Genomic DNA, 16,119 nt, shown 5'->3' with positions numbered 1-16,119 from the left:
GGACAGGTCGGAAAAGAAGAAACTGAAATGAATCCCAGGCAGTTGGGTCTTTGTTGGGTAGATTCAGGGCAGATGGAGAAGGCCAAGAGCACAACGCGCTGGTGCCTTGGCAGTTAAAAAAAGTATGCCAGGTAGAGGTGTTTTTATTTTGCAGAATGTTCTGTCCAGATCACCACCTAATGTCTCATGTTCAGGAAGCTCTTTGGGAGTCAGTTTAAGAAGGGTTAGCTTGCATTTTGGCGCGTTTCAGGAGCTGGCTCGCTGTGCTTCCCTGAAAGGAACACAAGCAGATCGGGAAGTTATCCGGAACAGCGCAAAACTCTTTCTCATTGGGTGTCATAACAGCAGTGGTGACGATGATTCACCCTGTGTTTATCGGGCAGGAAATACTTATTGCAATCGTGTTGCTCCAACAGTGCCCAGAAATACATCATTACGGGCTGTCTGCTCAGAGGTAGCAACTCTTCCCATGCGCTTCCATGTACTGACCACCAGTTGTCCCTGCAGCTTCTCCTCCTGTCCTCTCACCGATTGCAGCTCCCAAAATCTGCAGCCGGCGTGGCTGCGTTGGTCGGGAGTTCGGCAAGTGTGCTCCAGGTTGGGGAGAGCTGCGCTGAATTCTCGGGGGAAAGAATTAGAACGATCCAGATGGGACGAGTGAGGGAGAAGGAAGAGAGGGAGAGAAGGGTGTCTCCAATCTGCCTCTCCGAATATGCAGGCAATCCAGGTTCTCTTTTAATGAATGCGCCTCCATGTCCGGCCAGGGTAGCAAATCCTTCCAGGCTGCTGAAGGGTTCTTGAGGGAAAGGCAGTGCTCCTTGAGGGTTTCTGCAAAGCTGGAGGGTCTCACCATTGCCAATTTTTGCCTAATCCTGTTGATTAATTTAACTTTAAGGGTTAGAGTCCCTCTGAAGTGAGGAAAGCATTGTGTGGGTGAGAACAGAGGGAAGGAAGATGGGAAAAATCCCTTCCTTCCTTCCTTCCTTCCTTCCTTCCTTCCTTCCTTCCTTCCTTCTCATGTTGGGGGATAGAGCCAGCCCTACTCGGGAGGAAACTGCATTCTGGAATAGCTCTGGAGTAGCTTTCGTCAGTCTCTGCTGGATCAGAGCAAGGGGGAAAGGATCCAGATCTTGGAGCTTCCAAGATGTTGGAAGACAGACCCATGGCTTTTGGTAAACCTACTCTCCAAGCAGAACCAAGTTCTGGGTCTTCTCCACCTCTCCGCTGGGTTCACACAGCCAACGAAGCTTGATGAGTGTCACAGTAGCTGAATGTGTTGGACAAATATTTTGGATTAGCTCATGGATCCAGATCTTGATCAAAACCAGAACATGATTTTGAGCATCCTGGTCAAAAGTCCTGTGTGAACGCATCCATTGAGTCCAGCCTCTTGGAAAATACAGCGCTGTCTCTTTTCTGAGCCCAACCTACCTCACAGGGATGTTGTGAGGCTAAAAGGAGGCGGGATACCCCTATACGCTGCTTTGACCTTTGCGAGGAAGTAGAAGTACAATCGTAAATGAAATAGAAGATGTTCTCTCTCATCTAGGGACTGTCTGCAGATTTTCCTAACCTCCATTTTCCATGGCGCTGAGTAAGGGGCCTCATTTCTGAGCAGCCTAAATATAAGACAATATATTTAATAAACTGTCTGAGGAGCTGCACCCCTCACCATCAGAAGCTGCCTCTTTCCAACCCATCTGTTGGTCCCCAACTTCCCACTGTTAACAGCTTTGACCAGAAAATGCTGTCCAAGGCGTTTTGGCAAAGAGTAGGGTTATCAGATCGGGGCTGCAAAACTCCAGCCAAACACTAGAGGGCAGGAAAGTATTTTTTTCCCCTATCTGTGGGCTGCTGCCACCTGGTGGTCACCTGCAGTTTTGCAGCCCAGTTTTGGTAGCTCTTAGCAAAAGGCCTTTCCCAGTTTTACTTTCTCGAGGACATGGGTGTCCTGGATGGGATGTGGCCCCTTCGGAAAACAATGGCCCCAACTTCTGGAATAGCAAAGACCAGCCTGGGAGGATCAAGATTGTAACTCAGATGGAAGGCCCTATTTTTGGCTCCCAGCTAAGCCTTAATTTACACCTCTCCTAAACATCTGAGCTCCATAACAATTCTTTCCCTAATAGGTCACCTCAGATGTCATTCTAGATAGAAATATTGAATAGGGGAGCTTAAAACATTTGCAGTTCTTATTGCAATCTCCTATATATTCCTATATGTACCTGTACACACCCATTCTTTTTCTTTATTGCTTTTGTTTGGTTTATTTTTCTTTGTATTTCAGTATTTTTTGTTGTTTAACTTTTCATTTTGCCTATCTGTGGCTTTTCCTGGCCTGACATTGTGTGGACTGGGAGGAATTAGTCTGGGAAAAATTGGGATGAATCTACTGAGTGCTGTTACATTTCCATGATCATATTGATTAATCAGACACCTAATGAATCTGACTTGGTGAGTAACTACAGGTAGTCCTCGCTTAACAACCATTCATTTGGGGACGGTTCGGATTTACAACAATGCTGAAAAAACTGATTTATGACCGGTTCTCATACTTACGACCGTTGCAGTGCTTCCCCACCCCCACAGTCACACGATCACAATTTGGGCACTTCACAACCAGTTCGCATTTATGACCGTCGCAGCGTCGCATGGTCGTGTGATCAACATTTTCGACCTCCCTGGCTGGTTTCTGGCAAGCAAAAGCAATGGGGAACTGCTTGGTTCACTTAACACCCGCGGCGATTCGCTTAACGACCACCACAAAAGCCAGCTTGATGACCACTTCGCTCAGCGACCAAAATTCCGGTCCCAATTGTGGTCATTAAGCACGGACTACCTGTAAGGAGCATCCTCTGAAACTGAAATGTCCTTTTCAAGCCTGGGAATCCGAACCTGTTCCCCGTTGTCCCTTCGCTCAGTTACGCCCTGTTCGGGGCGGCTCCCGTTTCTAACCCCGTTGTTCCCTTTCCTGTTCCCCAGGCAGTAGGCTGGACGAGGGGTCCGACGTTGAATCAGAACCAGACCTTCCCCTGAAACGCAAACAGCGCCGGAGCCGGACGACGTTCACAGCTGAGCAACTGGAAGAGCTAGAAAAGGCGTTCGAGAGGACCCACTATCCGGATATCTACACCCGGGAAGAGCTGGCTCAGAGGACGAAGCTGACAGAGGCACGGGTCCAGGTCAGCAGATCTGTCTGTGTTGGGGCAGGGGGGCAGGTCGTGGGAAAACGCACGGAACAGGGCGCCAAGAATGAGCCAAGAGAGGGAATCGCCTCCCTCTTGTTTGGGAACTCTGGAGGTGCCCGGATTTAACTGCCTCTCAGAAATGAAGGAGGACCACCGCTTCTCCTCGCCGGGTTGCGGGCGAAGGAACCGCCCCCTTTCTGGTTTCGGTGGAAGCTGTTTCTCTGCAAAGCTGCTGGGAATTTGTTTTAAGGATAAAATAAGACAGAGGCTCCCGGAGAAGGCCAGAGGGAGGGGAAGAACTTGGTCAGCGCAGTGCAGTTTAAGGGCCCGGGGGGACTGGCCGAAACAGCTCGGCTGATAAATCGCAGGTCAACTTTGTGTGCAAACACACCACAGAAGGTGATTTTGAAGCAGGTCTCCGAAGGCCAGAGAGGCTATGGGGGAACTGGGGTATGGTGAAAAGGGGGATTGGGACCGTGGCAATTCCGCCAAGAGTTGCTGGGAGTCGGGCATCATATAAATTTAATTATTATTCTTCATCATCGTCATCATCTCATGGGGTTTTGGTTGGAGAAAACTTCTGCAGATAGTCCTCGCTGAACGAACACAATTGGGACTGGAATTTCAGTTGCTAAGCAAAGCGGTCATTAGGTGAACCTGACCCAATTTTACCACCTTTTTTGCGGAGTCCGTTAAGCGAACCACTGTGGGCGTTAAACGAATCACTGTGGGCGTTAAATGAACCACACAGTTGTTAAGCGAATCACGCAGCTCCCCGTTGATTTTGTTTGTGAGAACCTGGCCGGGAAGGTCAAAAATGGTGACCGTGGGGCGCTGCAACAGTCGTAAATGTGAACTGGTTGCCAAGCACCCAAATCGTGATCACGTGAGCACGGGGACGCTGTGACAGTTGTAAGAGGACTGGTCCTATGCCATTTTTTCAGCACCGTTGTAAGTCCAAACCATCAGTAAACACGTGGTTGTTAAGCGAGGACGACCTGTACTTCCTGCACTTTGCCACCTTGTGGGAAGGCGCTGCACGGCCAGAGTTAAACTCCAGGGGTTGAGAAAGCAGCGGTTTTTAATGTTAATGGTGCATTGGCACATATACAGCCCTGCCTTTATCGTTCTCTTAATGGAGTTGGGGTACTTTGGACTCGTGATCGATAGGAAAACGAAGCGTCCTCACAGTTTGAGACAGGTTGGCGGCCAGCAGAGAGATGGCAGGTGATGTTTTACGGTGGCAGGATCCTTCTGTCCGAGGTGTTTCGGCATCCGCATGGTGTGGTTAGGGAAAGGAGGAAGGAGGATCTCCAGGAATGGGAGTTCAATTTGCAGACTCCCTCCTCTCCCCCGGCATTACGCTGACTCCTCTCTGCCAGCCCGCTTCCAGCAGCTGTTCCTCTGCTTGCATTTCTCATGGTTTTCTCATTCCACCCTTCTGGCACTGTCAGCTTCTTCCCACCACTTTTAAGCCCGCGTGCCCCCCGGCCCCCTGTAAAATGTTCTAGGTATCAAAGAGGATCTTTTTACTGGCTCTTGAGACGTCCTTGGTGGCAGATTGGAAAAGTGAGCAGCCAGAACTGTCTTTTTGTTTCCACTGCTCTTCCTTTTCTATTCTTAATGCGTCCTGCAAACACCAGCCTCGTCTCGCAGAAAACAAGAAATTAAGCCAACGAAAAACCTGCATGCCGTTTCTTCTTCGTTCTCCTTCAAAACTTGGTGGCCCTTTGTTAAGATTTAAACATCGAACTTCCCAAAGGATGAGTAAGACATGACCGTAGGGTGGGAATGGGGAGGTGTAAATTAGCTTCTTGTTGTGCTCCAGGCCCCATTCCTTCCCCGAGGAGTGAGAAATGTCAAGAGCCTGTGTTTTGGTCTCACCAGGACCTAGGTTCCTTCAGCTGTTGTTTGACTACAGCGCCCAGAAGCCTGAGCCACCCTACCCAGTTGATTTAGGACAAAGCAATGCATCCCGCTGAGCCAGATCTGTAAAACCTGCTCATCCACTTACAGGAATAAATCCCCTGCCAAAATACATAGACTGGTGATATTCGCTGCTTTAACTTTGAGTTTCAAACCTTGTCCATCAAGGTGTTGTCTAGATGGGTTGACTTTTAACCAGTCTTGGTTGGTTTGTGGACCACCACCATTCAGGAGCGTTAACATGATTGGGGGAAGCAGTTTCAGTCGAAATACTTTTCAGTTAGGAGCAGGCTAGGCATGTACATACAAGCTTCCCAAGATAAACACAAACTAAACTCTGTTTTTTTGGCTTATGATGGGGCAGGGTGGCTGAAATTTAGGGTAGGATCAAGCGATCCATGGATCAGAAGGGCTGTGAAATGGCTCTGCTAGAAGCTGAAGGAAGTTGGAAGAACTCGAAAGGTTGAACATGGGTGCAGCTTCTGGTCCAGGGGACCAGGAACAAGAGTTTAGCCACCTCAGAGCTGCTCCTCACATTCCACCACAGTCCATAAAGTTTTGCCCTTTTCTCTAGAAAGTGTCCCTCTGAAGCCATCTGAACAGCCACAGACGCATTCACCTTCTCTTTTCCAAGCTAGTAACACACCCAGTTCCTTCAACTTTTAAAGTTATCCCGCTGCTTCTGTTTTTCCTGGTTCCTGATTCTGCCATCGGCCTTCTGTATGACTCCTGGGGCACAGCAGGAACTCCAAGGTGCAGAGTTTGGAAGAAGACCTTGAAGGAAATATGGAGCAATTACCACCTAGGCAAAAGGGGCTGAACACTTTTTATGTCCAAAACAACGAGATAACATTCGGACGATGCTCGGGCAGACACCTTCCTACTTCCTGAAGAAGGAGAAGGACCAGCCTTGCCAAATTCTGCTATCGTTGTTGTTGTTTAGTCGCCGTTGAGTTGTTTACGACTCAGGGTGACCCTGCGTATAGCAGAACAAAATCCTGTTTGGTCTTGTGCCACGTGCCTGACTGCTGTCGTCGTCCATCTCAGTAAAAGTAGTTTTAGCCTTCCTGAGGAGTTGATATCCTGGTCTGGCCTGCCTAGTGGGGCTGACCCCGAGCATCTTTGGATGGGGCCCTCCTTGCCTTGTTTCCACCTGGCCTTCCCACTCAACTTCCACCCACATCAACTCCTGGATGGAGCCCCTCTCCACATCTGTCCTTCCTCCTCGTCTGACAGATTGCGGGAGCTGTCCCAGGGCTGGTCTAATTCACTCCGGCTTCATCCCAACCGGGAAGCATTTGTGCAGCTGCTGTGTTGGAAGGAAAGGGAAACAACCCTGCACACTTTCCAAGTATTGTCACACGTAACACTTACCTTTCCTGCACTCGGATAAAATCTACTAGCTGCCCCGCACACGGGTGAATGTGTGTATTCTGGTTACGCGTGTTGGATTCCAGAGTAATGTGTAAAATGCGCAATGTATACAATGCATAGGATGCAGCTTTTGGGGCCTCTGTCTCCAGTGTTAGGTTGCAAATCGGTAATTCCTAGAGAAGGGCTGGCCATGTTTGCTGGGATGTATCAAAACAGCATCTGGAAGCTTGCGCAAAGAATGCGTCGGTTCCAGTTTCCAGCTGGATGCATTTGCTGAAGAAACAGGTCAGCAGTGAACTGCTCTTGAAATAACATGGAGTACAATGATTGCTAGATAATAAGGGATGGGTTACTTGGAGTTTGGAAGACACTCCTTAGGAAGAGGAAAAACAAGTAGGCCTCCCTGAGTTAATCGTGACCTTTGCCACCTTTTTAATGACAATGGAAGATTTCCCCAGCTATTTTCAACTTGGATGGGTGGCTTTCAAGAGGAGCAGGATATTCATCATCCAGATGTAAAGCAGAATCTGCTTCCTACCGCCCTCCTTCTTTCCTTCCTTGTAGCAGGGAGAAATTTGGGTTTGTCATGCTCAGCCGATCGATCGGTTTTCATTCCTAGGACCGGGACAGGGTCTTTATTAAAAAAAAAACTGTCTTTGTTTAATGACTTCTGTCTGCTCAGTTGAGGACTTCCCCATCAGTTCCATCTCTGGCAGATGGCAGAATCAGGAACCAGGAAAAACAGAAGCAGCGGGATAACTTTGAAAGTTGAAGGAACTGGGTGTGTTACTAGCTTGGAAAAGAGAAGGTGAATGCGTCTGTGGCTGTTCAGATGGCTTCAGAGGGACACTTTCTAGAGAAAAGGGCAAAACTTTATGGACTGTGGTGGAATGTGAGGAGCAGCTCTGAGGTGGCTAAACTCTTGTTCCTGGTCCCCTGGACCAGAAGCTGCACCCATGTTCAACCTTTCGAGTTCTTCCACGCTCAGCAAGAGGTTGGAATAGATGGCCTCTGGAAGCCCCTCTGACTGTGCAATGCTGCGTGTTAGCACGGTATCTTCCTTCTATCAATTTGCAACGAGGTTCCTTTACCTCATTGCAAATTGGTAGATTCGCACCCACAGCACCCATCTGATTTGCTGTGGGTGTCTCTTTCCTCCCAAGATGCTGAAACCTTCAGATGGCAGGATTGATCTGATAATGCCAGAGGATTATCGTCAACTCACGGCGGTTTACAGCCAGTGGGGTGGGTGGGGAGTAAATGAGGGAGCCGGTTCCAATTTTGAAAACGGGGGGGTGGGGCTTAAGAGAGGGGGCGGGGCTAAGGGCTTGCCCTGCCCTTAGGCAGAAGGACGTGACAACCTCAAGGGCTGGTTTTTTGGGGTTGAGAGCAAGGTGGGTTAGGACCCTCAATAAGGTTGAATGAAGATTGCGCCCACGCAAACCAAGAAAACCTTGGGACCAAAATGGAAGTTCAGCCGAGTGGTGACTGATCTTAAGGTGGCTCTCCTGTGCTGGTGGAGGATGATGGAAGCTGGAGTCCAAACCCCTGAAGGCTGTGCTTGGGGAAGGCTGAAGGCGCGGTCGAAAGCTCCCACCAAGGATCGGCCTTCAGCCATCCTGGCCAACAAAGGCTTTGTTTTTGGGGGAGCATTTCCGGGGGGGAGCCAGGCCGCCTCCAAACCGCTGCCTTGCGCCCCACTTCCTCCCTCTTCTTGGGCTCGGCGTATCAGGAGCCGTGGGTCTCCGTCCCGCGATGAGCCGTTTATTTCCGTAACGGGATCCCCATGGCAGGAGACTCTCTCAGCGGCTGATAAAACCTTGGCGGTGATGGAGCGAAAACAGCTTTTCTTTGAAGTGGGTCTTGCATTACCCTTTCCGCTCCCGCCTGTGTATTTTATCTGCCCATAAAATGATTTATAAGCATTAAAAGCGAGCGAGAGAGAGAGAGAGAGAGAGAGACGTCTGTCAGCTACCGTTCGGAGAAGGGGCGAGGGGGAAAATATGGCTGGCCTGAACTCCTGGGCTGCATTTTAAGTGTCTGCAGCCTCTTCCAGCAGCTCCCGCCCCATAAGTAACTGCTGGGGGCTGGGCGGTTGGGCGGTGGATCCGTCTTTGCAGCTCCCCAATTTCCCTTTCTCTGTCAGAAAAACAACAGTTGGAGGGGAAGAACGATGTGAGCTGGAGAAGAAGATTTGTAAAATGGCAGGAGACACCCCTGAGAAGCCGGTCCCTCTGATGGATGCGGGTTGTGGTGTGCCAAATGGAGCCTCCATGGACAGGGGCAGTAAGGCTTGGAAGGCAGGAAACAGCCAAGAAAACTCTTAATTTCATTGTTCCTCGATAAGCTTCCTGCCATTCTTCAGCTGGCTGTCCCTGGAGACGGAATAGCAGGCACAATTTTTATTCTTAAGTTATAGAGGTAGTCCTCGCTTAACAACCACAGTTGGGACCGGCAACTCCATTGCTAAGCGACATGGTCGTTGAGACATCGCATGACAGCACTGGACTTGCGACCTCACTCCTGCAGTGGTCGTTAAGCAAGACATCATGTGACTGCAACTTGCAATTTCACTGCCGGTTTCCTCATTGACTCTGCTTGTTGGAAGCCGGCCGTGAAGTGTGCAAGTGGTGATCATGTGACACTGGGACACTGTGACGGTCACAAGTGCAAGGACCGGTCGTAAAGTTACTTTTCCAGCACCGTCGTAACTTTGAACCGTTGCTAAACACGGCAGTCATTAAGCAAGGACTACCTGTATACGATCTCAGAGTTTGAAGATGCAGGGATAAGAAGAGAAGATCGCTGAATGTAGCACAGTGGCCACGTCAACACTTTCAGGATACCCATCCAGAAGACAACGGCGCCCTCCTGTTCTTGGCCCCTAGCAGCTGGTATTGAGATATACTTTGCCTGAACAGGGAGGTTCTGATCTCAGTTGACCAGGCTTGATTTGGAAGGCTTCTTGTGCTACAGTGTGCAAAACCCTCTGCCCACGTTGGGGGCTGACCCACTTTTTACTCCCTGAGCGCAGGCTAGTTTCCGTGGGGAAAGGAGAGGCAAGGGGCCCCCAGTCTGTCCTCCTGACATCTGTGTGTGAGAAGGAGCTAATATCCCCCAGGGACCAAATATAAGATAGCAGCAAAAATTGCATTTTAAATTAATGCCGTCATTCTGCATCCACCGTTGGAGCAACTGCAGATGTGATGGGCTTCAACGTCCGTCACACCTGGCTTTTCCGTTACATGTCAGCCTGTGCAGAAAAAAAAGGAAGAAAACTCCAAAATCTAATCCATGGAAAATCTTTGCTGCAGGAAAACGGGGGGGAGAAGTATTTTGTGTGCTGTGCCAATGAAGAGATCTGCGTCTTGAACCCCCTTGCAGATACAAGTGCTAGCCGTGGGGATAAAAAATTATTCTGCATTATTTTTCCTAACAATTCTCCTTCAGCAAAACGGGGAGGCAATGTTCTACATGCCAGTCCCCAACTCAGCAATTTCCCTCACTTTCCAACTTTTTTCCCCCTTAGTTTTTCTCCCCCTTAGACCCCAGTTGCTATGAAATTTAATCGCGTTGCTCAGCCTTTGAGACCTCGGAGATCTTAAGCAGCTGCACTCCCGATTCTCCTAAAAGCCAAGCTGTCGACTTCTCATCCCGTTTCCCACCACCAGCAGCCACTCCCTCTCAAACCTGGGCTGCCCCCGTGAATTGGCGGGTTACAATTTTTAAAAATTAACACGTTCCTTAGATTGCGGTTGGATTAAGCAAGGACTGTGTAGGTTCAAATAAAGACGTATGGAAAGTAAGGGCACACCTTTTGCGTACGGATAACGTGCTTGTGTTGACATTTAATATTTTGTAGAAAGTTATACAATCCTAGGAAGGAATGTGGAAAAGGGTAGTTTCTTGTCCATTAGAAGGTAAGAATTTGTCAGTACAGGTAGTCCTCGCTTAACAACCACAATTGGGACCAGAATTTCGGTTGCTAAGCAAAGTGGTCATTAAGCGAATCCAACCCAATTTTACAACCTTTTTGTGGCGGTCATTAAGCGAATCACTGTGGGCGTGAAGCAGACCACGTGGTCATTAAGCGAATTACGTGGTCCCCCATTGATTTTGCTTGCCAGAAGCAGGCCGGGAAGGTCGAAAATGGCGATCACATGACCACAGGACGCTGCGATGGTCATAAAAATGAACCAGTTGCCAAGTGCCCAAATGACAATCACATGACCACAGGGACGCTGCGACGGTCGTAAGCGTGAGGACAGGTCATAAGTTGTTTTTTTCTGCACCATAGTAAGTCTGAACCGTCACTAAACAAATGGTTGTTAAGCGAGGACTAGCAGCAACTAGCAGATCGAGGGCCAAAGGTGGCTGGAAGAAAAACCCACCTGGATGCTCTCATCCTCTGTTAATGCTCCCTAGGGCCCATTTTCCTAACAACCACTCACTTTTCCCTTACCTGGTGCCCTCCCCTTCTGCTGGACTTCAGCTCCCATCATTCTCAACCTCCCCGAGGATTCTGGGAGTCGTAATCCAAGGCATCGGGAAGGGAGAAGGTGCCTCTCTTTCCCCATTGGTGATGTTGGAAATGCCGTCAAGGTGCGCAGCCCGTCACAGGCTCCCTCTCTCTCCCCCAGGTGTGGTTCAGCAACCGAAGGGCCCGTTGGCGTAAGCAGGCCGGGGCCAACCAGCTGGCCGCTTTCAACCACCTCCTGCCAGGCGGCTTCCCCCCGACCGGAATGCCAACGTTGCCTCCCTACCAGCTGCCCGATTCGACGTATCCGACCACAACCCTTTCCCAAGGTGAGCCACAGAGCCTCGGTGCCCATTTCTGCCCTACCCTGGGGTGGAGTCTCCTTCTGTTTTATTTATTCTCAGGCCTATAATCCCAGCTTCATGTGTACGACTTGGGGCGGTGCGTCTAATGCCCCTGCCTCTTCTTGTCCCCAGTTGATCGGGTGCCCCCCCCCCGCTTCTCTCTGCTCCCAAAGTGCCTGGGGCGCCTACCGTAGCCTCTGGGGCAGGGTTTCTCAGCCTTGGCCACTTGAAGATGGGTGGGGAATTCTGGGAGTTGAAGCCCACCCATCTTCAAGTGGCCAAGGTTGAGAAACCCTGCTCTAGAGGCTGGGTCCTCAGGTAGCAGGACTTGAAGTCCTCTTGATTCAGAAGCAGCACAAAACCCCCTTCCTTGCTGGCAAGGGAGGCTAACGGACTTCTGCTCCCGCTGCAGATAGAAAGTTCTATTCCATTACCAAAACTTTGCTTTATTCTTGCTTTATTCTTCTGTTAGACAGAAAGAATTCGGCCCACTCTGCAGGAGACTGGCATTTTCCTCCCCAAACTTTGTGCAAAGTATGGGTGCTGGGGAGGGGTGTTTTGGGCTCTGCAGTTGGGGGTCTAGGGAAGTGAGCAGTTGCCTCAAACCTTTGCTGCCATTTGTGTTTGCTTATGCAGAAATGCATCGCTATTCCATTCTGGATTGCATTGGCTTGTTGACTTCTCAAGCTTGCCTACAGCCCTGGTGGTCTCCTGTCCATATCCCGGTGGTCTCCTATCCATATCCCCGTGGTCTCCTATCCATATCCTGGTGGTCTCTTATCCATATCCTGTGGTCTCCTATCCATATCCCGGTGGTCTCTTATCCATATCCCGGTGGTCTCCTATCCACATCCCGGTGGTCTCCTATCCACATCCCGGTGGTCTCCTATCCATATCCCGGTGGTCTCTTATCCACATCCTGGTGGTCTCCTATCCACATCCTGGTGGTCTCCTATCCACATCCTGGTAGTCTCCTATCCACATCCCGGTGGTCTCCTATCCACATCCCGGTGGTCTCCTATCCACATCCCGGTGGTCTCCTATCCACATCCCGGTGGTCTCCTATCCACATCCTGGTGGTCTCCTATCCATATCCCGATGGTCTCCTATCCACATCCCGGTGGTCTCCTATCCACATCCTGGTGGTCTCCTATCCAATTCAGTCCGCTCCACAAGGAAGTGGGCTTCAGAGTATGTGGCATGACTACACTGGCCCTTCTTTCCCCACAGACGGGGGCAGCACCGTGCACCGGCCCCAACCTCTCCCGCCATCCACCATGCACCAGGGGGGGCTGTCAGCCACCACCGCCGATTCCGGCCCTGCCTACGGAGCCCGGCACGGTTTCTCCAGCTATTCCGACAGCTTCATGAACCCCACGGCTCCAGCAAATCATATGAACCCCGTCAGTAACGGCCTCTCTCCCCAGGTAAGTCGCTCCCGTGTTTCTTAATCCTCTCTGGCCATCTGCGAACCACACAGGGGAGGCCCTTTGAAGAGTGACGGATCCCTGGGTGGGTGCCGTGGGAATCCAGGGGTCCACAACTGGTGTTGCCCACCGCCTTCAGACACATTGAATTCTTGCACGCCAATGCAAAGATTGACAAGGCCTCTAATGTTTCAAGAGCCTAGAAGATCATTTCTTTTCACTGACATCACCAGGGGCTTTCTCCTAGACCCCCCTCCGCATCCCTGATGTCACTCGACCCTAAACAAGGGCTAATTTCTTCCCCCAGATTTTGCTAAAACACAATTGTCCTTGGGTTGGCTGGTCTGGCTACCTTCAGAAGTTCTGACTCGTCCCTGACCCAAACAGCCGATCTGATTGTACCATGAGTTGCAAGCTTTTCCATGTGGTTGGGGAGACGCGGTTCGTGGGCTGGAAAATTTTGAATTTCGCAAGAAAATGGGGTCTTTAGGCCACTCTGGGCTGGGGAAATCTCCTGCATCTTTCTTAGCGGTCCCCCACTCCACCTTGGCCCACTTTGGGGTCACAGATGGAGCCAGCCCAGGTAGAAATAGAAGATGAGTCAAGCTGGTATCTCCTCTATCGACAAATCCTCAGTAGCTCACTCTGGAGGTCGAGTGCCTTCCCACACATACAATTTAGGTTTAGTTCGTCTTCCAAGCGGTGTTTTGAGGAAGGCGTGAGAAAAACTTGAATCTTGACCATGTGCCAAATCCCCCTTTTTCCCCTACACACTGTCCACGCGCCCTGCTTATCAGTGGAGCAATAAAGTTTGCCAGATGATCACCAGTGGAGAAAAGAAGATCAAGACAGATCCCGCTGAATAAGTCTCGTCCTTGATGTGTTTGTTTTAAATTATTTTGATTTCACTGCATGGCCTTCTAAGGGCTTTAAAGATATTCTTACTTCAGCCGTTCCAAGGATTGGGCTTATAACAATTTATCCTGCAGAATTGGGTGAAAAGCACACCTTATAGTTTATTGCTCTTTTTTTTAATGTTCCATTTCCATCAGAATTGGGGCAGTACAGATCTGTAGAAAGAATAAGAGAGAAAATAAATCATAAAGAAAAAAATTAGAAGTCAAAACTGGGGGGTGGGGACTGTGAAACAGATACCGTGGGAATGAAAATCGTCCTTGTCTTGGCACAATCTGTTCATCCGTATTCTGCCTCCCTTTCATGCACTGCTTAATTTAGTCAGGTTTGAGATCTCCCTTATGTGCAAAATCAGAATTTCCATGCTGTGAGCCCTTTATGCTTCCTTGGTGATGAAGGGAAAGCTTTCTGTACATGCTCAGAGGCTGGTTGAGAAGGACCTGGAGGAAGTTAGAGAGACAGACGGGATGGTTGAACACTCGCACCTCACCAACAGATCCCGAAGTGGAGCAAGATGAATTAATTCTTGATTTTGGCCGCCTGAACGTTTTTCCTAGGCAGAGAAGAGCTGTCTCTTTCAATCCGGTGAGCCAGTAAGAAGAATCTGCAATGGAGAATTGGTGTCAGTTGCAATCTAGTTCTGTCAGTTTCCCACTTAAGGAAAAAAGCAGAATAATTTCACTGGGAAACACACCGGGGTGGGGGGGCTTTGGATTCAACCCGCAAAATTGGGGGGAAAGGGAACCAACTTTGCCCTCCCTTTGCAATTTGCATTACAGTTGGATTTGTTTTGAAGATTCCCAGATTCCTAAAAGGGAGGAAAAAGAATGGATCACATTCTTGTTCACACCAGTCTACTTTCAGCACTGAGTAACTTCCAGTCTGGGTTTAAATTTGGTTCGTTTGGAGTGGCTGTGGTAGGAAATGAGGAGAAACTGGTTCAGTCCTGCAGTTTGTCCCCATAAAAGACACGCCGTAGCTTGGGATGAAGGCATCCGACGCAGCCTGCAGCAATGTTTATCCTGCAGTAAAATGCCGCACTCTGGCCAGCTTCTGAGTTGCACAGAACTCTTCATCTGGGAAGCAAATAAAGCAAAACGGAGAGGCGGTTGGGGGGGTGGGAAGAGACTCATATTTCAGCGGTGGAAGGGGGGGCTCTGCCTGTTGCTACAGCCCTGGTAGGCAATTCAGCGTCTCTCATGAGCTGTGACGGGGTGGTCGTTCCCCCCTCTTTTCCTGGGGGCCCAAGAGGATGGGGCTAGGTCTCTCTTGACACTCCATCACCTGCTGAGGTTCCTAAATTTGGCGCTGGCCTCTGCTGCGGGACCTCCCCGCAACCTGCTGAAAGACTGCCACGCACAACAGTCTGCACGCCCACTCCTGTTTCTTTCTAGGAAGGGTGGGGGGCCTTGTGCGTGCTCCCAAAGGTTGGGAGTGGTGGGTTTCGGGGTGGGGTGGGGTGTTTTTTTTTTTTTGCAAAACTCTTGTACGTACACGGCGATAAGCCGGAGCCATGAATTCTGATCCTCCCCGGCCCGGCCCTTGCAAATTGGCGAGTGAGCAGGGTCCCTAATGCTGTGTCGCCATAATGCCAGGATGTTCCCAATCTGCTTTGAGGGATGGAAAGATTAAGAATAATAAAAAAATTGCAATAAAATATGTGTGAACGCGGGGGTAATTGTGGACAAATGCGGCATTCAAATTCATTTTTCCAGTTCTTTCACACACCATTTCAATCTTATTTTCTGCTTATTAATGAGATCTTGTTGGCTGCAATGGGCAGAGCTGCCCGTTTTTCTGGAGTAATTGCACATAATTTTCTTTCCACTAGTGATTTGCATCTCCGCCGCCACCCCCTTCATTCTTTGCTGTTTAACCCCCCTCTTCTCCTCTCTCCTCCTTCCCAAATCTCTCTCTTTTCCCCTTATTTCACCCCTCCCTGCCTGTCTGGCAAGACTTAATTTTAAATGCTTATTATACACTTAGACACTTGGACCAAAGCGAGCAACGGGTGGCAGAACAAAACCGTCCATGTCAAGCTCTTTCTCTCTCTCCGCTCGCTCTCTGACGTCCCCCAGCCGACCCGCATCTTTACCAGCGTTATTGGAGTGGTGATTAACACTGTTAAAACTGGGCAGGATCAGTGGTGCGTTGCTGGAAAGGTCCCAACGTGGCTTGAAACTTTTCCTTTCTCTAAAGAAGTTTAAACCGGAGAACGACGTCGACTGCAAATCGTTGCATTTTAGTTGTTAAAAATCATTGGGACAGACAATACTGAGAAGTTGGATGGTTGTCAACTACGTGACACGCAATTTTGTCCGGCTTTGTTCTGTGCTGTCTCTTCCGTTGTGCGAAAAGATTCCAGGCTTTTCAGTAGATGATTCTCTTCTGAAAAACACTCAGCAAAGGCTGGCCGTTTAGGTTCAGTTCAAACTTGATCCCACAGCCTAAGAAATGTTTTTTATATC

General features: G+C 49.6%; 2 protein-coding genes across 5 annotated transcripts in view; one reads left to right on the top strand and one right to left on the bottom strand.

Moving 5' to 3' along the window:
• IFFO2 (intermediate filament family orphan 2) overlaps positions 1-16,119 on the bottom strand; it is a 160,486-nt gene that overhangs the window by 43,374 nt on the left and 100,993 nt on the right. The window lies entirely within an intron of this gene.
• The window catches only part of PAX7 (paired box 7), a 91,692-nt gene that overhangs the window by 45,838 nt on the left and 29,735 nt on the right, over positions 1-16,119 (top strand). For all 4 annotated transcript variants that reach the window (XM_063317513.1, XM_063317511.1, XM_063317512.1 and 1 more), the window contains exons 5-7: positions 2,983-3,182; positions 11,129-11,294; positions 12,540-12,736. In XM_063317513.1, coding sequence (XP_063173583.1) covers positions 2,983-3,182; positions 11,129-11,294; positions 12,540-12,736 — 563 coding nt within the window. The remainder of the gene's footprint in view (positions 1-2,982; positions 3,183-11,128; positions 11,295-12,539; positions 12,737-16,119) is intronic.

The sequence above is a fragment of the Candoia aspera genome, chromosome 18 (genome assembly GCF_035149785.1).
Source record: "Candoia aspera isolate rCanAsp1 chromosome 18, rCanAsp1.hap2, whole genome shotgun sequence".
Lineage (NCBI taxonomy): Eukaryota > Metazoa > Chordata > Lepidosauria > Squamata > Boidae > Candoia > Candoia aspera.
Note: the sequence above shows the minus strand (reverse complement) of the source record. Positions and strands in the feature narration are given on the sequence as shown.